The sequence below is a fragment of the Macadamia integrifolia genome, chromosome 2 (assembly GCF_013358625.1).
Source record: "Macadamia integrifolia cultivar HAES 741 chromosome 2, SCU_Mint_v3, whole genome shotgun sequence".
In the NCBI taxonomy this organism is placed as follows: domain Eukaryota; kingdom Viridiplantae; phylum Streptophyta; class Magnoliopsida; order Proteales; family Proteaceae; genus Macadamia; species Macadamia integrifolia.
In genome coordinates, this window is record NC_056558.1 from 15,645,126 (window position 1) to 15,669,916 (window position 24,791).

Below are 24,791 nucleotides of genomic sequence, written 5' to 3' on the forward strand. Positions count from 1 at the left end.
CTTCTCAATCGAGCTCTCTGCAGGGTTCCACTAGTGAAAAAAAAAAAAAGAAGAAGAAGAAGAAAGAAGAAGAAAACCAATGCATCTTTTATTTACTATTTTGTTTTTTTTGAAAGATGTGCATAGCTTAGGCCTTGTATCAAGTATGACCTTAGGAGAAGTGGTGAGGAAAGACATGCATAGCTTAGGCCTTGTATCATGTATGACATCGAATAGAGCTGATTGGCGGACAAGGATCCATGTAGCTGACCTCATTTAGTTGGGATAAGGTTGAGTTTTTTTGTGTTTTTCTTGAAATTTAATGCTCGCTTAAGTAGTAATGATATACACATGAACAGCTACATACATATCAATCCCATATTAAAGATAAAAATGCATCCAAATACAATGCTGGGTTGATCTCTTCTAAAGTTTTCAGTTGGGTATTACAATCTATCAGGCATGGAGATCATGCGTTAAGGAGCTGAGACAAATCGATGAAAAATAATAATTTAATACAATATAAATAACATTTGTGGAAGCAATATTTGCTACTTTGAAATAAATAAGAGACCTATGTGAAACTTTGATGTTAGCTCCAAGCTGGGATATATCGATCATAGAAAAACCACCGACTCCCCAAGGAATAGGCTCATTGCTGTCCCTTGGAGACTCCTGTTATCTATCCTATCCCCCCACCCTCCCCCGCTCCCTCTTGATGTTCCCCTGTTGGCTCCACTTTGCCTTTTTTTGGTCAAGTTTTTCCATATTGTGTAATTTGGGCTTCCTCTAGCGTATGACTTTGAGGCTTTGGTCCCAACCCCCAAAAAATAAAAAATTCCCCCCCCCCTTTGTATATTATTTTCTCTGCTTGGTAATGAATTGATTTATTCATCCAAAAAAGAGATCTATGTGGAAAAAAAAGAAATAATAATAATAATAAATAAAATATTTTGAACACATACTATGCAACATCTATGGTAGCAACTTTATTTATTTCCAAACAGATATGAAGTATATGTGAAATAGAAAAATTAAATTTCAAAAGTATAAATTTAAAAGTTCGAACATCAAAATTTACAACCTTTATTTTAATTCATAAAATGCTATAAAACCTTAGTTAGCATATGAGGAATGCTAAAAAGAACTTCTATAACATTATTACATAAATAAAAAAATTTACATAGTATAAGAATTCAACAATTTATACTGACTATGATGTATGGGGCGGAATGTTATGCTGTCAAGAAGCATAATATAGATAAGTTGAGTATGGTAGATAAGAATGTTGAGATGGATATGCGGCAAAACTAGGAGAGACAGAGTAAGGAGTGTCCAGGTTAGAGCTGGTTTGGGAATTGGGAGTTGCACCAGTTCAATACAAGCTCCGGGAATGTCGTTTAAGGTGGTTTGGACATGTCCAATGGAGGCCTTGGGAGCTCTAATGCGGAGGTGTGATCAGATCTGGATGGATGGAGCTAAGAGGACTAGGGGCAGGCTAAGATGACCATTGATGAGTTGGTAATGAAAGACATGCAGAGGCTAGGCCTTGACCTTAGTATGACTTCTAACTGAGCTGTTTGGAGGACTAAGATCCGTGTCGCTAATCTTTTGTGGATGGGATGTCCCATAGATGTTGCTTTGCTTTTCCTTTTTTCCATCTTCTTACCGTTCTTTTTTGCTTTCCCCACTCGTGGATCCATGTAGCCGACCCCATTTACTTGGGAGAAGGCTGTGTTGTTGTTGTTGTAATAATTCAAAATTTTAATCTTTTCAGTAAATAAAGTCGAAAAAAATTCTAAGTTACAAAGGCATATCAATAATTTGAACCTAAAAATATTCTAAAGAGAGCATCACAAAATCCCAAGTAGTTAGGGGAAAATACAGAGATTGTATAGTACTTTAAAGAAGACAATTCTTTTGTTATTGTGCTTCTTGTTAATTTTTCTGTATAAAATAGGTCCCCAGTATGGGGTTTAAATGTGACACAGAATAAAATGAATTTCTTAATTCTTAGGTTATGTACTAGGTTGAGAATCTGATTAGGAGCGTAGTATCCTAGACTTTAGTAATTATGGTAGGAAAAAGTGATTAAAAGGGTATTTAAAAGATAAGGAATTGGATTTGAAGACATATTCAGGAGCTTTCTTGAGAGATGGGCTAAGCTATATGTGGGAGAGTGAGGGGGTTTGGATGGACTGTGGGGAATTTCCTTGAAGAGTGGAAGCATATCAGGGTGAGGGTGGGGGTGGGGGTGGGGGAGGAAAGAGAGTGAGGGAGAGAGGTTGTTATTAACTAAGTATAAGTACATGCAGTTTATATACTAAATCCTTAAAAGGAGTTGGTCGTATCTTAATATAATCTACATTGAATTCAGGAATTGCTATATGTTCCTTTTTATAAATGTGTCATTACTATTGGGTGGGTTCACATTGGCCAATTTTCAAGTTTTCAACAGTATCAGGTAACCATTACGTGATTTCCTACTGACAAATTATTTTGGCTATGGGATTTGTGTTTGCCAAATGGTTGTAGTTTTTAGTATTGTGCCGCCCATGTTAACATCCCACTCCTTCTACTTATCCTTCCCCCCTTCCCCCCTTCCCTTTCATTATGGCTTGACTAACCCTCACCCAATTTAATGTTGGGTTGGGTATTTTGTAACTTGACCAACTCAAATCCACAATGATCCGGATGGAGTCCCAACCCTCTTTCCCTTCAAAGACACACCCGCACACAACAGTAACGAGCATATGGACTTACACGCTTATAGAAATCTTTGCTTCTAAACTATGTGAATTATAAATGTTGCGCTATATTCCCTCTCTTCTTATTGGTTATTTTCGGGGGAAGATAATTTTGAAGCTTTTATTTTGTCTTGGTCTTGATATAGAATTTATGTGCAGCTTTAAGGATTCAATACTTACACTGACAAGGCATAGTGATGTACAGGTATTGTCTTATACTTTGTGGCTTCTCTTTGTATTTCTAAAGAACTTTAGTATGGTTTCGGATTGAAAAATATAGGTTTCTTATTGTGAATCCTTTTTAAGTGAGGAACTGTGTTTGTCCTCTCTGTTATCAGCATATATGTGATTCTATCATGCTTGGTGCAGTTGCTCTGCTTGATTTGTTCTTAACATGAATATGCATACTTGACTTGTGAGAACTCAAGTTCCGAGTTCTTTGTTTTGGGTTCCTGCTTCGTTTGTTGTTGGTTTCTGCACATGATCTGATTGTGTTTGATGTAACAGATCATATATTTATGGATCTCTTGTCACATGTTATTATACTCAAATGAACATTGGTTAATTAACTTTGTCAACTGGTTGCAGATTATTAGTTCAAATTATATATTTATATGGGAATTTATATGGACAAAGGATCTCTGAGCCTAAGGCGTATACTACATCTCCGTGCTTGAATTATTATAATATTTTTTAAGTGAGAAATAATGATTAAATAAATCAAGGGAATATTTTGCCCCCCCCCCTGTAATTTGCCAAAGTTACATATGGATCCAAATGTTTGAAGGAATGCGCCCCCTCCCCTGGATTTTGTAAGATTCTCTTGATTAAGTCCAATTCGTTAGTCCCGTTAAATTGGGACTGTTAGATGACGTCACCTAGTACCATAACTTTTGATGCCTAAAATGCCCTTCTTTATAGGTGACTTACCTATATGCCCTTCGACTAAAACAGAAGAGGGAAGGCAGCCTCCCTTGATCGTCTTCAACCTCTGGTTTTCAGAATTTACCTCTTGATGGGCTCACCCTCCTGATGATGTTGATTTTATACTCTGCGAAGTGTAGGGAGTTATTTGCCAATACAGGATCTTCAGAAATGGAGAAATAGTTAAGCAAGTTCAGATTATTGACATGAGGAAAATGATATCTTGCGATGGACAGGCGAAGCCAAGGATCAAGGGCCCCACTATAGCTAAAGCCCCTATTTGAGTAAGGCGTGCGCTCCCGTGTCAAAGCATGCTAACGCACAATGGTGCTCTACGATCAGCTCAACCACCGGGAGAGAGTGGTCGTAGATCAGCTCAGCTGTCGGAATGACCTCAATTTCAGATTAGGTAGCCTATTTGACAGACTACTAACCTGCAGAATTTGAAGAAATTCTGACAACAGAATATGGAGTTTAAGTGTAAGTCCTAGTGCTAATAGAAAACAAATTCCTGAACCAAAAAGTTCAGTTGACCTTCAATAGGAAACAGAATCGGAATTTCAGAGAGAATGAAATGAAATTGGAAAAATAAACCACTATATGATGATAGGTTGCAGAAGAACTCAACCTGAAACTCGGAGCAAAACAGGGGAACTGCAAATTAGAAGTAGTAGTAGAAGGTAGGAAGAAGAACCTTCACCCACATTTGCAAAGGTCAATAGCTAAAAATTGTTGAAATAAACTCAATTCTGATATTCAAATCATGTCTAACTGATGAGAGGTATTATATATATATATATATATATAGGGAGTGTCTGAATGACACCTCTATTGGTGTATTTAAATCATGACACCTTCTTTTAATTGCCCATTGTCTTATTCCTAAAAGTTATTTAAGATAGGGGTATATTAGGGTTTTTAAAACTGCATGTTATAGTCATTTTCAATAATGTAATTGTCAAGCACATTTTTTCGAGTACATGTGTGAAATGAGGGGAAAAATGTATGTCATACTAAAAAGTCTAAAAGGGAAAAATGTAAGATATATATGTATATATATATATAATTTTTTAAGTTTTGAATTTCCTACACTGACTCAGAAGAGGATTTCTGATCACTCGCTTATACTGACTTGACTTAATAAACTCAAAACAGAACTCTATACTTGCTAATAAGTATATTCTATCTCAGACACTTAACTTTAATTATTGATCTAGCATACTGACTTAGAAATACTTTTTTGTGTTTCTGTTAATTTGGGATACTTCTGTACAAAGAAAGGGTTGTATGGTCAAACTGGAAAAAAAGTATTTCTGCCACTGAAAAAGAACAGAACACGTATGGAATGCATATTTTAAAAGAGGTGGTGGTGATGATGATGATGGAATGAGGAGGAAGAGGTGGTGGTTATATGTTGGATCTTTTTCGTTGCCCATTTTTTCTTATGTTTTAAAAACCACTTCCATTCTGTTACTCAAAACATTAAGAAAGGTGGTTTTTTACCCAGTTCATTCCAAAAAAAAAAAAAAAAAGACCAGATGCCACATATATGTCTTGATCCAAAATAGCACAAAAATTACTTTTTTTTTTTTTTTTTTAACATTGCAATACACACCCTAAAAGACCAACCTATAATATAACTATCCAAAGCTCAATTTCAGCTCATTGGACTGCCACCAGCACCTTGTGGGCCTTCTAGACTTGTGTCTAGACCTCCATGTGGGATCATAGTCTAACGCAATTGCATTAGGGGTGGTAGACGGAGTCAATGGTGGAGGGGAACATCTTTTATGATTTCATGAAGGTGCTGAAGTAATGGAGACTTTGGGGGCTTTCCTTTGGGCATAGTCTGAGTCGCCTCTTCAGTGGACATGTGTTTTGAGTCTTGGCAATTTTGCGGGGTGGATGGGTGTTTTTGGCTGCGTTTGTGTGGATTGCACTTCTTTCTCCTTTTCAAGCCTGTAGAGAGTCGTAGAATGTAATGCGACTTTTAAACTTATAGGGATACTGATTGTATGAAGTGAATTTTAATTTCTTAAGCATAGGAACCGGACTCCTCTAGCAACATATGCATGCCAGCAACATAAAATTTACATGGAAACATATTGTATAAAATGAGCTCCAAATTCTTAAGCATATGAACAGAACTCCTCTGGCAGTAACAATTCAGAAGAAAGTCGCATTACAATCAATCTTGAATCCATATAAAACGGTTTTGGCTAGGATATGTGGTGAGGAAAGACGTGCATAGCTTAGACCTCGTAGCAAATATGACCTCGAACAGAGCTGATTGGAGGGTAAAGATCCATGTAGCCAACCCCATTTAGTTGGGATAAGGCTGAGTTGTTGTTGTTGTTCCCGCTTTATAATTGTTACAATCCTAGAAACCTGTAATCAAAACAGAGAAATAGAGGAAAGAAGAGAAGAAGAAAAGAGCAGAGAAGAGAGAGAGAGGCGCAATCGAAAGAGACTCCCAAAAGAGAGCAGTGACCTGCGATCATTCCAGAATAGATTGATTGCAGGTTTTAGTCATTTACTTATATTAAAATAATGCTAAAAGTAAAAGACAATAGTACCCCCATTGCCCAATTACAAGAAAAGCCATATCATAGAAATATGGGAGCCAATGGGACCCAAAATACCCCTATTGGCCCCATTGGTTTTAGAGTTTAGCGCTAGTGATGTAGGGGGGTTCCTAGATGACTAGGTCTCCTACAAGATTAACTAACTAGGTAGGTTAACTCAAGGGGCTTAGGTAAATAAGACCAAAGAATCTCAGCAAACACGATTAAACATGCAAGATAAAGCGAGACTAATAAACAAAGTAGCCAAAAGCAATATTAATCTAGACGGAAAAAGAGGCTTCAATGTTGAAAGGGAAGTCTTCAAGGTCATCAGGATAAAAAGAGGTGAAGGTAGAGGTACCATGGTATGGGACTAGGTCTTCAACATTGAAAATATTGCTGATCTCCATACTGGCGAAAAATCAAGAACATACGCATTGGCACCTATCCTCTTGAGTACCTTGAACGGACCTGTGCTACGAGCATGTAGCTTGCTCGCTTTTCCCCTAACAAAATGTTGTGGCTTGATTCTTACCATCACCATATCACCCTCTTGAAACTCTTGTAGCCTTCTGTGCACATCTGTCTTCGATTTGTATTGCTCATTGCTCAGTGCTATCTGTCTTGTTATACCTGCATGCAAATCATGTATATGCTGAGTAAAAGATTCGGCTGACTGGGGGGTCCTAGAACTAGACACGACTGGGATAAGGTCTATGGGTGCCCGAGGCTGGTATCCTGAACAGATCTCAAAGGGGGACAGACCAGTGGTACGGTTCTTAGAACTGTTATATGCAAACTTGGCCTGGCTAAGGACTCGATCCCAACTGGTAAGGTGTTCTCCTATGAGGCAACGCAATAAATTCCCTAAGCTCCTATTGACAACCTCGGTTTGGCCATCGGTCTGAGGGTGGAAAGCTGAAGAGAAACGAAGTTTCATTCCCATCATCCGCCATAGGGTCCTCCAAAAATGACTAGTGAACTTAACATCCCTATCGGACACTATGGTGAGGGGTAACCCATGGTACTTGACAACCTCACTAAAGAAAAGTTTGGCTACTATGGATGCATCGGAGGTCTCAGAGCATGGGATAAAATGGGCCATCTTCGAGAAGCGGTCAACAACCACATAAACAGAATCGTGGCCTCTCGAAGTTCCTAGTAGACCAAGCACAAAGTCCATGCTAAGGTCCTACCAATGGGAGTGGGGAACGGGTGGGAGAGTGTACAAACCCGTGTTTTGCTTTTGTTGTTTGGCGGTCTGGCATGTCCTGCACTGATCCACAACTCTAGCAACATCCCTCTTCAGTCTTGGCCAAAAGAATCGGTCATCAACGAGGGTGATGGTCTTATCGCGACCGAAGTGGCCAGCGACTCCCCCAGCATGCAATTCCCAAATCAGGAAATCTCGGAGTGAAGTCCTGGGAATGCACAACTTGCTTCCTTTAAAAAGAAAGCCCTCCCTAAGTAGGTAGTCCGAGCGGTTGACTGGTTTGCCTTCACTCAAGGAAGTGAACGGCTCATTAAAATCAGAACAGGTGGGGTATTGGTCCTTGACTCGCTCGAACCCTACAACCTCTACACTCATTACTTGGAGTAGCACACTAGCCCGACTCCTAGCATTGGTGCGACTGAGGAACATGTTCACCCGGCTCAGTGCATCTGCAGCAGTATTCTCTACACCAGGCCTGTGCTTGAGTACAAAAGTGTACTCTTGGAGGAACTCAACCCATTTGGCATGCCTCTGATTGAGTTTCTTTTGGGCACTAAGGTACCTCAGAGCTTGGTGGTCAGAGAATAGTATGAATTCTTGCAGTAAAAGGTAATGTCGCCAATAGCGCAATGATTGGACAACCGCATAGAATTCCTTGTCGTATGTAGAATATCGTTGCCTAGCTTCATTAAGCTTCTCACTAAAATAGGCAACAGGGTGGCCCTCTTGTCCTAGGACACCACCTATCCCAATACCAGATGCATCATAGTTAACTTCGAAGACCTTAGAGAAATCTGGGAGGTGCAGGACTGGAGCTTCAGTCATAAGCTTTTTAATCTCATTAAAGGCCTTCGTAGCACTCTTAGTCCATTGAAACTCCTTTTTCATGCAATCGGTGATAGGAGACATAATGGAACTAAACCGGTAGATGAACCTTCTGTAGAAAGTGGCTAAACCATGGAAGCTTCGTACCTCATGAATGTTAGTTGGCTCATGCCACTCTACAATCGCCCTCACCTTCTCAGGGTCAGCAGATACTTCCTGAGCTGACACAACAAATCCCAGGAAGATGACTTGATCACTCATGAAGGTGCACTTCTTGAGGTTGACAAAGAGTTTCTCTTGTGAGAGCACATGAAAAACCTTCTGTAAGTGATCCAAGTGGGAAGACGGGGTCTTACTATAGATGAGGATGTCATCAAAGTAAACCACAAGGAACTTGCCAATGAATGGTTGAAGCACTTGATTCATTACCCTCATGAAAGTGCTAGGTGCATTTGACAAGCCAAAAGGCATGACTAACCACTCAAAGAGGCCATCCTTCGTCTTGAAGGCTGTCTTCCACTCATCTCCCGGCCTGACCCTAATCTGGTGGTACCTGCTATTGAGATCAATCTTCGAAAAGATCTAAGAGTTGGCCATCATATCCAACATGTCATCAAGCCTAGGGATGGGAACCTATACTTGATGGTGATCTTATTGATGGCCCTACTATCAACACACATACGCCAAGTGCCATCTTTCTTTGGCGTGAGCAAGGCAGGTACAGCACACGGGCTAAGGCTTTCCTTAATGAATCCCTTTTGCAACAGTTCATCCACTTGCCGTTTGAGTTCGGCATGTTCTTTGGGATTCATTCGGTAATGGGGTAAGTTCGGGAGAGAGGATCTTGGAACTAAGTCAATAGCGTGCTGGATGTCACGCATAGGCAGTAACTTATCAGGTAGTTCCTCAGGGAATAGCCTCTCGAATTTCCTCAACAAGGGTTGCACTTCTCTAGGAGCCTCAGTGAATAAGCGTGACCTATCGGTATTACTCTGTACGGCAACTAGAGCATAAATCACCCCTGACTCGTGACACTCTCCTTCAAATTGTTGTTGATTTAAAATGTTGAGTGTTTTGGTGGGGGCGTGTTTGGATGTACTTCCCTTGTGTTCTGGAACCCTAACTTCCCTAGGGGGACTGGGTGTCAGTCTGATCTTCTTCCCTTTGAACTCAAAGACATAGGTGTTAGACTTCCCGTAATTGGTGACATCCCGGTCATATAACCAGGGCCTACCTAGAATGATGTGGGCAACATCCATCTCTAGGACATCACACCACACTCGATCCTCATATCCTGCAAAGTGTAGGGGAACTAGACACCTCATATTTACGGGAATGGTGGACTGATCAACCCAGGCAACATTGTAAGGCTTGGGGTGGGGTTCAGGTTTGAGGCCCATTCGAGCAACAATTCTCTTGGCGACCACATTCATGCAACTCCCGCTGTCTATGGCGACGCGGTAGTTCTTGCCCTGATGACATGTGTAGGTGATGAAAATATTAGTTCGTCGCCAATCGTCGCTATTCTTAGGTTGTGAGACCATGCAACGCACAATGCCGAGCTTGAGGTCACCGGCCTCCTCAGTGTCCTCATCAGATATGGTCTCATCTGGTCTATGGTCCTCATACTCATGGTCCTGAAATCCCTCTTGGTCACTTTCCTCAGGGGTCTGCTCTCCTACGTAAAGATTCCTATTGGGACACTCTCTGGAGAAGTGACCAAACCCACGACACTTGAAGCACTGTTGTTGCCACTACTCTTGGGCGCTTCTCTCAAAATTCCTTTGCCCTTGTTGTTAAATTGACGCTGTGGTGCAGTAGGGGGTTTTGGGAATCCAGTTGAGCCTTGGGGTGGTTTTCTAAATTGGGACTTCCCAGCTTGGAAGTTCTTCCTCTGAGAATAAGTTCTCATGGAGGATTCCACCTCAAGGGCTATCCTGAAGGCCTGTGGAACGTCTCGCACCAGGTGGGGTGCCATACGAGACTGAATTTCGGAGTTGAGCCCAGTAAGGAATCTGGATAGTGTCTGCTCAACATCCTCCCGAATATGGTTTCTAATTTTTAATTCATTGAACTTGCTCATGTACTCGGTCACAATTAACTTCCCTTGCTTCAGGGTATTCATTTCATTCAACAACTGGAGCCTATAAGTGATAGGCAAAAATTCCCTCTTGAGCCGCTCTTGCATTCTACCTAGGTGGTCCTCCTGGTACTCTGGGTCTGTCCAGAAGTCCTGGGCAGCTCCAATAAGCTTGAACTTAGCAAACCGGTAGCGGACTTCTTCTGGCATATCATAGAAATCGAAGTACCTATCCATCTGCTTGATCCAATCCAGAAGGATCCTAGCATCAATCTGACCATTGTAGGTAGGGGCGTCTACCTTAATCATCCGTCTGACATCAAAGCCCCTATCATGGTGCTCATAGCCCTCATCATCTCCATGTTGGGTTTGGCATCTTGGCGGTGGGCCTCGACCCCTAACTTGATCCCTACCACGCCTTAGTCCTTGGAAGTTATCCCCTATCTGGTCATAACCGTCAATCTGGTTATTTTCGTTTACTTCCTCAGGGTTAGGGCCTCTGCTCCTAGGTTCAGTGCCAGTTATGTTACGGCCTTGCTGTCCATCAGGGTTTTGGGCACTTGTTTCGAGGGCAGCCAACTTATCGGTAAGGGCTTGGAGATGGATAGCTTGTGTTTCCTGTATGGTTTGAACGGCTTTCATGAATTCAGCCAGTTGCTCCGATTGGGTGGCGGTGCTAGGAGGGGCAGACATATCCTGGTATGCTCTACCACTACGAGTGGACATAAGGAGATGGGCAGCTAAAGGTACGGTTGCCACCAAAGACTCAAGGTCTACTCAGGATCTCCAATTGAGATAAGCAGTTAGCCCTTTCAATCTTGAGGTCAGAAATCTCCCTCTCAAGTATATGCTTTTGGAGGGAATAACGTCCAATGCTATTTGGTCCCGCCAACTTAAGAAAGAAAAGGGTGTCCTCTAATCTATGGTATCGCTCTCTTAGCTCAGACTCGACCACGGACAAGCGGTGACGGAGACTAGACCTCAAAAGATAAGACATGTACACAAGGGACAGCAGTACTTAATTACCCTCAACCTAGACAAAACCACCCTCTGATACCAAGATGATGTAGGGGGGTTCCTAGATGACTAGGTCTCCTACAAGATTAACTAACTAGGTAGGTTAACTCAAGGGGCTTAGGTAAATAAGACCAAAGAATCTCAGCAAACACGATTAAGCATGCAAGATAAAGCGAGACTAATAAACAAAGTAGCCAAAAGCAATATTAATCTAGACGGAAAAACACATAAATTCTTACTCAAGTTTCAAGTGGGGACATGGGGAAGGGAACAAACGACATATGAATATTAGGTTCAGCACAAATCCATCTAGACACCCAAATTAGATATGCAACAATCGATAAAATAGGCATAAACAAAGGGCAAAGGAAAACTTCAACGTCAATGGGTTGCAATATATGTAATAGGGATTAAGGGAGGTGGGGAGGATTTAGTTTAATACTTTACCATACTGCTATTCAGATCTGAGGAGAGAAGAAGAAATCCAGGTTCTCCAAAATAAAGAGGTTGTAGTCCACTTTTTATTGAAGAAGATACATCTAGCCAATTGTAAAGAGAGTAGCAGTAGTGGTGTAAAGGCAGCAGTGTGCAGCAGAGCAGTTTTGTATCGGCAGAAATATGTTGCAGCAGCAATTTTATAACAGCAGGAATATGTTGCAGCAACAGTGAGGTAAGGCAGCAGGTGCAGCAGCAGCACTTTTGTAATGCCAGTAATGTGTTGCAACAGCAGTGAGGTAAGGTAGCAGGTGCAATAGTAACAACACAGCAGCGGAAAAAAAGAGATAAGACTGAAAAGAAAGAGAGGGAGGCGAGACAAGAAGATTGAGAGAAGAGAGAGCCGAGAGAGTAAGGGAGGAAAGAGGCGAGAGAGAAGAGAGAAAAGTCGAGATTGAGAGAGACAGAGAGAACCGTGAAAGGGGTGGGGATTTGCTCTTGGCTTTTTTTTTTTCAATTAACATTCATTGAAAATAAACAATGGCCAATGGCCTTACACTTAAAGAGAATAAACTTCCAAAAATAAAAAGATACTTAGAAACTCAATTCCATGAAATAAAAACTACCTAATAGATCAATATAAAGAAATCCTAGTTTCCTAATTGTGTAAGACAATCAAATATCACTAGATTTAAAGCAAAGTACTAGAATCAAATAAGATTTGGTGGGGTCCACAAAATCTTCTAAGATCTTCTAAAAATCTGGATCGATCTTGGGACCCACAAGATTTTCTAAAATCTTCTAAAATCTTGATCGAGCTTGGGGCCCACAAGATCTTCTTCTTTCTATTCTTCCAGCCACAAAGATGGCTGCTTCTTCTTCTTCTTGCACCTGTACACTTTGATGTCCCCATCAGCTAGGCACTAAACTCAACACGCCCCCTCAAGTTGGAGCATCCACATCACCCATGCTCAGCTTGGTACAACCATTACAAAAACTAGGAGCAAACACTGACTTAGTGAACATATCAGCCAACTGATCTGATAAAGGAACAAAAGGAGTCTCAATCAGCTTCTTCAGAACAGCATTAGGAACAAAGTGGCAGTCCACCTCTATGTGCTTGGTCATCTCATGGAAAACTGGATTACTAGCAATGTACACCGCAGCTTGGTTGTCACAATACATGTGCATAAGCTTGATCACTGGAATCCCAACTCCAAGAGTGAAGACCGTAGCCACATTAACTCAGCAGCGGTATGAGCCATAGCTTTGTATTTTGCTTCTGCACTAGATCGGGGCAATGGTAGTCTGCTTCTTGCTACGCAATGTAACCAGATTACCTCCAACAAATGTACAATAACCAGTAGTAGATCTCCGATCAGTAGCAGAGCCGGCCCAATTAGCATTAGAATAGCCAACTAGTTCCATATGCCGATTAGGACGATAGATTAGCCATTTTCTAGGAGCACCCTTTAGATAACGAAGAACACAGACAGCAGCATCCCAATGTGCTTTCTGAGGAGACTACATGAACTGACTGAGGACTCCAACAACATAGGAGATGTCAGGACGTGTTACAATAAGATAAATCAGCTTGCCAGTCAAACTCTTGTACTGATGCACATCTTGAAGAGGTTTGCCATCATTAACACCAAACTTTTGGTGAGGATCCATAGGGATATCAACAGGTTTGGATGCAAGCATGCCAATATCAGATAAAAGGTCCAACACGTATTTCCTTTGAGACAAACTGATTCCTTTCTTACATCGGATCACCTCAATCCCAAGAAAATAGTAAAGTTGGCCCAAGTCCTTGGTCTGAAAGTGTTGCTGTAAATAAGCTTTCACTTCAGAAATTCCTGCCTCATCATTACCAGTAAGAAGAATATCAACAGAAACTACCAAGACAACTAGTTCATCACCTCGGCGACGAACAAAGACAGAATGATCAGAATAACACTGAGAAAATCCGCAAGTAACTATGGTAGCACTGAACTTGTCAAACCATGCCCGAAAGGACTGTTTAAGTCCATAGATAGCCTTGTGTAAGCAACACACACGACCTTTATTCTCCCCTTGAGCAACAGAACCAGGAGGTTGCTCCATATATACCTCTTCTTGTAGATCACCATACAAGAAGGCATTCTTGATGTCCAACTGAAACAATGGCCAATCAAAGTTGACAGTAAGAGAAATAAGTAGACGAATAGAGTTCAGTCTAGCAACCGGGGAGAAGGTCTCAAAATAATCAACTCCATATGTCTGAGTATATCTCTTGGCAACCATACGGGCTTTCAACTGCTCAACAGTGCCATCAGAGTGATACTTAACAGTGTACACCCAGTGACACTTCACCAAATCCTTACTAGGAGGTAAATCTATCAAACTCCAGGTACCACGACTCAAGAGAGCATCCATTTCTCCATTCATGGAAGCTTTCCATCCAGGAATCTTTAGGGCATCATTATGGGTACGGGGAATAGGGTTAGTAGAAAGTGACAAGGCAGGACCATAAATGGGAGAGGAAAGATGAGACAAGGAAACAAAGTTATCAATAGGATACACAACCATAGATTTTGGAGTGCAAGAATGTGTACCTTTCCTTTGAGCAATTGGTAAGTCATCAGACGGAGAAGGAGGAGCTTCACCAGAGAAAGGTGGCAGTGGAGGGAGTGAATCATCTGGAGTATTGGTTTCTCCACTCGGTTGTCCAACCTTCTTCTTACGCTGATAAACCTGTAGAGGAGGTGAGTCACTGGCACTGGGCACATCAGGGAAGGGTATGAGAGATGGAATGGGTGGAGGAGATAGAGAAGTCCACTCCATACCAGACTAGGACACCTGAAGAGAAAATAATGATGTGCCTTCAAAGAAGATCACATCGGCACTAACAAAGTTCATGTGAGTAATGGGGTCATAGCACTTATACCCTTTCTGAGTACATGAATAACCCAAAAAAATGCACTTGGTAGACCTAGGAGATAGTTTATTTACTTGTACATACAAATTATGGACAAAACACACATAGCCAAAGACTCGAGGAGGAACAGAAAAACTTGGCATAGTAGGGAACATAATAGAAAAAGGGGACCTATCTGAAAGCATTGAAGATGGCATGCGATTAATTAAGTGACATGCAGTTAAAACCCCATCACACAAAAAATGCTTAGGAACATGCATATGAATCATAATAGCATGGACTACCTCGAGTAGATGCCAGTTCTTGCGCTCTACTGCCCCATTTTTCTGTGGGGTATGGGTGCAACTAGTTTCGTGTATCATCCCACGGTTGGCACAAAAATCAGAAATATGATTTTGAGCATATTCTAAAGCATTATCAGAACAAAAAATCTTAATCAAAATGCCAAACTGAGTTTTTATTTCATTACATAATTGCTAAAACACAGATAAAAATTCAGATCTGTCCTTTAACCTGTAAAGCTATATAAGGCAAGAATGATCATCCACAAAAGTCACAAAATGACGAAAACCAAATCTATTACTAACTCTGCAAGGACCCCATACATCATAATGGACTAAGGAAAATAAAGACGGACTACGAGACACAGAGCGAGAAGGCGAAGGACACGGTGATGTTTTCCCAACTCACGGGCCTCACATTCTAACCTAATCACAAACTTAAAACTAGGAAATAAAAGTTTTAACCTATCTAAAGATAAGTGTCCTAAACGGTGCCATTGGAAATGAGTCACATCCCTAACAGCAGCAGCAGCAACAGAAGAAGTAGGAAAACCACAGTTGAGATAATATAAACCGTCTTTTTTCACGCCCTCCACCAATCGTCTTCCTTGTGTGAAGATCCTGAAAAACACAGTAAGAGGGAAAGAAGGTTACTGAGCAATTTAATGAGCTAGTTAACTGGCTCACAGGAAGAAGACTTAATGAGAATTGTGGAACATGTAGCACAGAAGATAAATTCAGTGAGGATGTGAGTGATATAGTACCATGACCGAGAACAGGTGTGGAAGCACCGTTGACAAGAATAACAGATGTAGAACTGGTACTAGAAGAAAAAGTTTTAAAAAGTGACTTATTAGTCATATGGGCAGAAGCACCTGAATCAATGATCCAGGGGGTGGAGGTAGTGGTAAGAAGGGCTGAGGTACCTGCATGAGCTAAGGTGGTAGCGGATATAGACCCACCATTAGATGTATTAGAGGATGCCTCGAGAGTGTGCAAGCGCCGAAGCAACTGATTGATGTCATCGCACAGGCTAGTAGATGAATCTCCTGATGAATGGCTCGGTTTAGTATCAATGGAAGACCCTGTGTCAGTACCATCGTCTGACATTGCATGATTGGCTAACTGGGTGGCCCACTTGGGCTTGCCATGCTTTGTCCAACAAGTCTCGATAGTATGGTTAGGGTTTCCACAGTTAGTGCACTGGCGAGATGCACTATCAGTCGGCTGTCCATTAGAACCTCGACCAGTCGACCCACGTCCTCCCCCACGACTGCGATCATGTCCACGGTTGGCAAGGAAGGCAGTATTGTCTTTGAAAGACTGATCAGGTTTTGTTGATGAAGTAATACGTTGCAGTCACGAATAAGTGTCATTCAGAGTAGGAACAGTATCGTCTGCGAGTAGATGGCCCTTCACTGCTTTCAAATCATTATTCAAACCAGCCAGGAATTTGGAAACAAAGAACTCATTACGCTGAGCTTTTGATTTGTCAATGTCAGTGGTCAAGGGTTAGAAAACATTGAGTTCTTCAACCATTCCCCTGAAAGCACTATAATACTCTGGAAGAGTTTGTCAAACTAGCGAAACTAGAATAGTTTCTCATAAATATCATAGATACGAGTCATGTTCTTTTCCTGAGAGTAAGTTTCCTTCAAATCTTTCTATACTCCCTTTGCAGTAGAGTGAAACATGACATTGGCAGCAATATCTGGTTCCATACTATTCCACAACCAAATTAAAATCAAGGCATTCTCCTTCATCCATTCATTATAACCTTTGTCAGATGCTGGAGAAGGATCAAAAGTAGTATACTGAAGTTTATCCTTGGCCATAAGGTAAACCTTCACAGATTGAGCCCAAAGTAGGTAATTTAAACTTCCCTTGAGCTTGATAGAGGTAATTTGGACATTGAAATTGTTCGAGGAAAATGTAGCAGTGGTTGTTTTGGTCTCAGCCATGAGGAACCAAAAAAAATAGAAAAGGAAGGATTGCTGATGTAGAGGCAAACAAACAATCACCTGTAAGCAGATCTATATAGTGCCATACTACCATAGAATGGGGGATTCTATTACAGAGCCATATTATTAAGACCTAATCTCTCCATAGTCATCACCAAACAAACAATCACCTATAGGGTTTAGGGTTACATACCATGGTATAAAAAAACCTTGTCAAAAATCAGTCTTCGATTGTCAATTAATAAAATGAGCAAAGGGACATTATCTAACACCCATATGATTTAAGCCATAGCAAACGCAGCAGTAGGCGGCTGCACACCAGAGAGGTTAGCGGAAGAATGAAGTCAACAGAGAGGAATGTATAAACTCTAGGCTTGATCACAGAGACTCTGATACCATGTTACAATCCTAGAAACCTGTAATCAAAACAGAGAAATAGAGGAAAGAAGAGAAGAAGAAAAGAGCAGAGAAGAGGGAGGTGCAATCGAAAGAGACTCCCAAAAGAGAGGAGTGACTTGCGATCATTCCAGAATAGATTGATCGCAGGTTTTAGTCATTTGCTTATATTAAAATAATGTTAAAAGTAATAGACAATAGTACCCCCATTGCCCAATTACAAGAAAAACCATATCATAGAAATATGGGGGCCAATGGGACCCAAAATACCCCTATTGGCCCCTATCGGTTTTAGAGTTTAGCACTAGGCACTAAATTCAACAATAATCTATGACTTAGGCTTGAAAAGGTGAAAGAAGAAGATTTGAGCTTATAAAAAAATACATTTAAAGAAAAGCAGAGAAGAAAACAGTCCACATTATTGCAGCCTTAGAGAAATCTTATGACTCTTCAGTTTAGAGCCAAAAAAGAGCGACTTAGAATGTGTTTTAGGTCGCTAAAATGATTTAAGACTCAACTAGTATTGATGTAATGACCAAAACGAACTGATCTGTGTAGGGTAGTCGACGAAGCACTCTAATCCAATGCCCGATTTAAAAATCAACATGTTGACCGAACAACTTGAGTCTGGCTCAATGGTCTACCATTTTGAATCCTGTTCAATGGTTCATACTACGATATTAGTGTTTGTATAGAGACCACATGAGCATCATCTTATTAGTTTCTTTGCCCATCTGGTTATGTATGATGAATATAGAGTGGGACAAACTGCTAGTTGAAACTTGAAAGAACTAAGGGGTTTTTTTTTTCCTTTCGGTTGATAGTTACCATGGTGGTTTCTTTTTTCTTAGAAAAATTTGGATCTAAATGGGTATGGTCTATAAGATATTTGCCTTGACACATTGGTAATTAAGGAAGAATAGGATCTCTCTCTCTCTCTCTCTCTCTCTCTCTCTCTGTGGTCGTCTTGCTTTTCTTTTTCTTTTTTTGGGGGGGGGGGTGTGGAGGTGGTGAGGTGTGTCTTGTGTTTAAACAAATAAGAGAAAAGAGGAGATAAGAAAGGAGGGCAGTAATTCATGCTCCCAAAAATAAGAGGGTAGTTGCCTAATGGGTGATGGTGGAGGAGCCTACTGTCAACTTCGACCAATAGGTCCACACACAAGACACCTGAAATTTTATAAGATGCATAAATTTGCATTATGGATGCAATCGCTATGGCCCTGTTGCACATGATTTATGAACCTTGGCTTCATGTTGGTTGAGTAAAAGAAAGGTCTGAGTTTCCTTTAATCCTTTTATCTCTGTCTTACTCAGCATTTAGGCCAGAAGTTGGACTGTAAAAAAAGATCCCAACTTGTAATAGGGTATTTCATGTATATGCCTGAAACAGCTTTGCCAGATCGGACAAAACCGTCTTAGAGCACAAATCAAGCTCATGATAGGTGAGCAATCACGCACATGGTTTAGCGGTTTGTTGTGCTGTACGGTCTTCTTTCAGGACCCGATGCTTTATTTTTGTTGTTTCAGTTGATGTAGTTAATCCAATAGAATGATTCTTATGCATGACAATTTAAATAAACTGATGAGTTTCTGAATTTTATTATCTGAGATTTTGCAAATCTGTCACTTAGTACCCATTTTATATTCTGACAATTCACCTCTAGCGGGGCCGTAGATGCATTATTCTTGTAGCAATTGCTCCGAAAGCAGGCTTGTATGGCCAGTCAAGGTGGTCTGCAATTGGATTGTCCAGATTAATCATTTCATCCATTCATGTGGCCTTGGTGTTGTGCAGGAAAGAATTGTAGATGTACCACAAACTCTTCCTTGTCACCTTTTCCCTTTGACCTGCCTGTATTCAAGACTGAATTGGTTTTAGGGTAACTCTAGGGCCCTATTAGGTTTGCCTGATCCTTAATGCAGTGATGCCTGGATGCATCCAGGGATGAGAGCAACTAAGTTGCCAAGTATTACAGGAGATACGAATGACATTATGACACAACTTCATTGTCATCATTCATACCATAATGAAATCCAAACCTTTCAGCTAAGTTGAGGATGATGTCACCAAACCTTCACCCGTGACCCCATTACTACAAGCAAACCTTTCATTTGGCCCCAGTACTGATGTCAGATTCTGACATCTTTCCTTTATCAATGCAATAAGGGTCTCTATGTTCGTTGCAAGTAGCTTAGGGGACAGTAGACAGATTTTCACAAGAAGGCCTGTGAAAATTTCATATTCCAGTATGACTTCCAACTTTTTTTTTAACTAACGTATAAAGTTATAATACAACAACGTACTGCTTCTTCCTATGCTACATCCTTGTTTGATTTATTTTGAGATTGAACATATCCTTTGCATTGTTTTGGCACTTACATCTGGGTTTTATGTTTTGGTACATGTTGCTCTATTGTAGCTTTAGATTAGATATTGGTTAGCATTCTTGCATACAAAACATTTTATTCTGGTTCTTTAGCTTTTTATTTTTTTTTCCATTTTTTTTAACTAATACTGAGCACCATCAGGTTCATCAAATTGCAAGAACCTTCCGAGATAGATGGATTCGCCGTTACAGCAGAAGGTTTAACTACTTCGACCGAGATGATAGCAAGTTGGAACCCCAAAGTGGACCAAACAGCAATTGGTTTGCACCATCATATAAACGCTGGCAAGATCCAGGTGTAAGACCCACAGAAGTAATTAATTGTGCTAGCCAAGCAACAGTTGTGCCAATTCCTGTTGAAACTAGTACACAGGAGGGCAGTTCCGAGCCTGCTGTTGGCAGCTGTCCAGCTAGTGGGACAAGGAAACGCAAGCGTAAAAGTCGCTGGGATCAGCCTGCAGAGACAAAAGATGATCCATCCCCTCGGCATATTGGAGAACAGAAAATTGAGCCAAATTCAGGACAGAAAATGGATTCAAGCCCACAGAAGCTTGAGATCAGTGATCCAGTGCTGGACCAGGTAATTGACGTGAACAGAGAAAAGAAGACATGCAGTGGCTGTGTTGAGAATCTTTCTCAGCAGAATGAAGTTTCAGCTAGGATTGATGCAGTGCAACACATCGAAGAAGATGTGCCACCTGGCTTTGCATCTTATCTTAATGGTCCTGCAAGTCCATCCAATGTTGGTACAACTATAACTGCCAGTCTTCCCACACAAATTGCTAGCCCGTCAAATTGTGGTTTTGAAGTGATTACAGGGCTTCCCCAGGAGAAATTCCTTTCTCACTTGCCTGTGTCATATGGTATTCCGTTCCCCCTTGTGCTGCAGTTGGGGATGCTCCAGCCAGAAACCATTGACTGTTGGTCCATCGCACCAGGTGTTCCTTTCCATCCCTTCCCACCATTACCTCCATTTCCACGTGAAAAAAGCAACCCTCTACCCTCACCAGCTGCTCCTGATCCTGTGGTGATGGATGGACATGTAGAAGCAGTTCAACTACCCAGCCACCATGTGGCAGCCCATAACATGGATCCAAGCGTTCCAAGTACATCAGGGGCTAGACCAGATGCGCCAGTTACCAGAGAGAATAACCAGGATGCAGTTGAACGAGGGAGGGGTTCATCATATGGCTTAGGGAAGAGGTACCGGAAGTGGGATGACCATGCAACCCCAAGATCACCCTGGAGAAGGAATGGTTGGGACAACTCAAGAAATGGAGTTCGCAGTGTAGTTGTAGGAAATGTAGCAAATGACGGTGGGGGTCATTGTTGTTCACAAGATGTAAACAACGAAGGCAAGAATGCTAGGTCTTGTTCCTATCAACATAAACCACACCAACATCATCATTGATTTAAACGAAAGCTATGTGAAGCCATAGGCTTTCCTTTCTTCCCTTTTTTGTATTTTAATTCTTTATTGCACAGGCTTTATATCAATGCATATATCCAATTCAATTCCATTACTTGACCAGTCAATATCAAACACCAACAGCTGAGATCAGCAGTTACTCCAATCTGATGCTTTTTTTTCTTCCTTGGCTATCAATCCATCCATTAAACCCCTACAAGTGGTAAGATATTTCTGAATGTGTATCATTATTCTACCTAAGACAGTATAACAATATACAACATATACTTGGTTGATGGAATTAAAACATTTGCCCAAATTTCTTAGCCTTTTTTATGATACTCATTCTCTCTTTTTATGAGACTAGAAACTAATGTGTTGTTTTCCTTTACGAACCATAGAATTCTGGGATGGTTCTATTGAGTACTTAAGAATGCATTTTTTTTTGCTTGGTATTAACAAGACTTGCAATCATGTAAATAAATCTTGGGATCTTTTCTTTTTCTTATGGTTATTATTTCAGAGAAGGTTTGCACCACAACTTATTTGCTGGCCAGAAGATTACCTAGATGGGTCACATATCAAATTTGGTGGCCCATCTTGTATGGGGCTTTTAATAATCCCTATTCACACTATGTTTCAATTGTATTTCATTGGTTGTAGATTTCAAGGTCTTCCTGATGAGTTTCATTTATTCAGATTTTCTTGATTCATGGTATCAAGTTTCATGCTTTAAGCTCTCAGATTTCAGGTCTCATGGATTCAAGTTTCAAGCTTCATGGTGTTTTCCATCAGGTTCTAAAGTCAGGTTTGTGGTTCTTTGCTTGGTTAAACACTTTCAAGTTTCAACTTTTTATTACTAGAAATAAATTACACTAGTTAACATGTTCTGAACCTTGCTGCTGTAAGTGTCTTGAGTGTCGGAAATTGAGGAACTTAGCATTAATATGACTTACGAACTGCCATTCTGAGTTTTATTAGGTCTAATAAACAGGGATCTTTCTATTTATGATTTGTGTAGACTTGCTAATCTGCTCAATGATTATGTCAAAACGGTTACACCCGTGGTGTGCATGCATATGGAAGTACAATTTATGCTAAAACTAACTAGAAAATATTCAAAATAAATTGGAATTTCACAAAGATCTAGGCGGCAATTGGACATCTTAAAAGTTTCCATACATGAGATTCTCCCTTCTATTCGCTCATAAATAAGTTTCACAAGATAAGAATCATTTAGGCTTTAGTTTAACAAGATTCCTTAAAAAATTATTCACTTCTGTTCTCATAAGTCCTTGAAGTCTCTCTTCCCTCCCATCTTTCTTCTTCGTCTCTTTTTAATCAACTGTTGCTGAAAAAATAGTGTGTGCGCGTTGTATGAGAGAAGAGAGTGAATGGATAGATTAAGATCTTCATTGGTACTCTCTCTCGCTCTCTCACTCATTGCCAGATGATGTATTGGCTAGGCAGTTGATAATTCAATAAGTTTCCTCTATTTCTTCTACCCCCTTTTTCCATTTCTTTCCCAGCTCATCGGTGAAAGAGTTGTAATTGGCAACCAGCAAACGGTAGTGGTGGGTGAGTGCATATGTTTTGCCACATGGAAGAACGGTATGACGACTTTGACCATCGGATATCTAGGAGATGATCTAAATTCATTGTGTTCAATTTCAGCTTCAAATTCAGCCATCTTTTCCACACAACTTTAAATTAAAGCATTTGCCTTTTCATCTCCGAGTCTGAGGGACTATTGCTGTAGAATTTGTTAATAGCATTCAAGGTTAAACATGACTCGGTCAAAGTTACAAAATACACAGTTCTGCTCTCCTTTTTCTCTCTTTAGGTTGAGTAAGAAGCTATATCTCCATAGGTTGATTGTCTCAACGCCCTTTTCTCTCTAACAGCATGCCCTCCCCGGTATGACCATTGCATCCCCTTGTGATACGGTGCTCCTTTTGATAATCGTGCATTTTTCAATGCTTTGTTTTGCCATGCAACCAACTTCGACTGGACCGAAGAACTTGGACATATGAATAAGGGACGTTAAGAGGTCTACTTATTCATAAACTTTCATCCACTACCTATCCACCACGCGCTATATAATTATAGTTTTCACTGATGTAATTAGGCCAACCAGTCTCCATTTCTATTTGGTGTCCTTTTTTCCTTTGATTTCTCATGAACTTATTTGTTAATCTGGTTTCCTAATCATGAATAAGACTTGAAAGCTAAGGTTCATGGTTGTAAAATATTCCCCCAGCTATTATGCATGCTTGGTCTTGAAAAACAATAAACAAAAACATTTGCTTCTTGGATAAGGTTCATTCTATATCTTTTATTTGTATTCAAAAAATGGGTACTTCCTTCCACTTATTGCTATTTGCAGGCTAAATATGCTGTTTTTGAAAATCTATATGCATTAAATTGGAGATATTTTTTTCCTATACAGCCTTTTTTTTTTTTCGTTGTGTCATAAACTTCTTCAACATAGAAAATTTTACTTCCATTAAAATTTTTTCCCCTTTTTTTTTCCCGTTACAATGAATAGTGGAAAATTTTAACTTTTCAACCCAAAGGGGTAGCAGAGTTGATAAGGGACCTTCGCCTCAAGAAGCGTGTGATTCTGTATTCGACTCATTTTACCTCTTTAGGATTCACTTACACAGAATTGTTTAGTGTTCTTCACTGCTTTCGGTGAAAGTTAATTTCATTCAGCCCTAGTATGACCCGATCCATGCGGTTACGGGGGCAGTATGCCTCATGAGACTAGTCAACCCAAAGGCCTGGATACCTATCATTAGCAAAAAAAAATCTCAACTTCTCTTTTCCCTTCTTTTTTACATAAGAGTTTATATAAAATAATTTTCCAAAGAATTATTGTTTTTTGAGTTTTTATCTGAATTTTCCTTTGTTCCATCATTTTGATTAGGGAGGACATTCATCCTGCCCTATGGGGTGCTAAGGTAGGAAACAACTGGAGAACTACTAATGACATTGGTGATTCATGGGAAAGGTACATCAATTAGTTACAACTAAGGTCACATTCTTTGTGTTTGAAATCCAATATGCCATATTGAAATGTGGACTCTTTTTATTTTTTTTTTTATTTCCACTCAAATAGCATTATCTCACAAGCTGAATAGAATGAAGTGTATGCTCATTTTGCTGGGCCCGGTGGTTGGAACTTGAAATGGTTAGTTTTACCTAATCTCTAGAAGCTCTAAGATTACTTAGATCATCACTAGTGAATAATTAGCTTAATTTTGATGCTTGGGATCAAACAGTAAAGCTTTTTGGCAGATCCGTACATGCTTGAAGTAGGAAATTGTTGGAACAATTTAGCATATAGGCCATGTACAAGGTACTATAGAGGTCTCTCCTCTATCTTGTGTGACAAGATCTGAAACCATAAACCAACGCTTGCACAGGTAAGAAGAATAAGAGAAAGAAAGAAGATCCATAACTAAAACAAACCCCTTTGCTTTGTGGTTTTTCCTCCTCAAGTTAAGAATATAAATATGACTATAACTAAGCTGACTTCCAAAACTAACAAAATGAGTATAGATCGGTTTCCTCATCACAATATCCTGCATGAAATGACAATCACTCTCATTATGTTTAGTATTTTCATAGAAGACATTGTTATAATTAGAA

General features: G+C 40.3%; 1 protein-coding gene across 1 annotated transcript in view; it reads left to right on the top strand.

The window, feature by feature from the left end:
- The window catches only part of LOC122062677 (histone-lysine N-methyltransferase ASHH2), a 58,449-nt gene extending 37,200 nt beyond the window's left edge, over positions 1-21,249 (top strand). The window contains exons 17-18 of the mRNA XM_042626320.1: positions 2,886-2,931; positions 19,872-21,249. Of these exons, the coding sequence (XP_042482254.1) occupies positions 2,886-2,931; positions 19,872-21,140 (1,315 nt within the window). The 3' untranslated portion in view covers positions 21,141-21,249. The remainder of the gene's footprint in view (positions 1-2,885; positions 2,932-19,871) is intronic.
- The last annotated feature ends 3,542 nt before the right edge of the window (positions 21,250-24,791 follow it).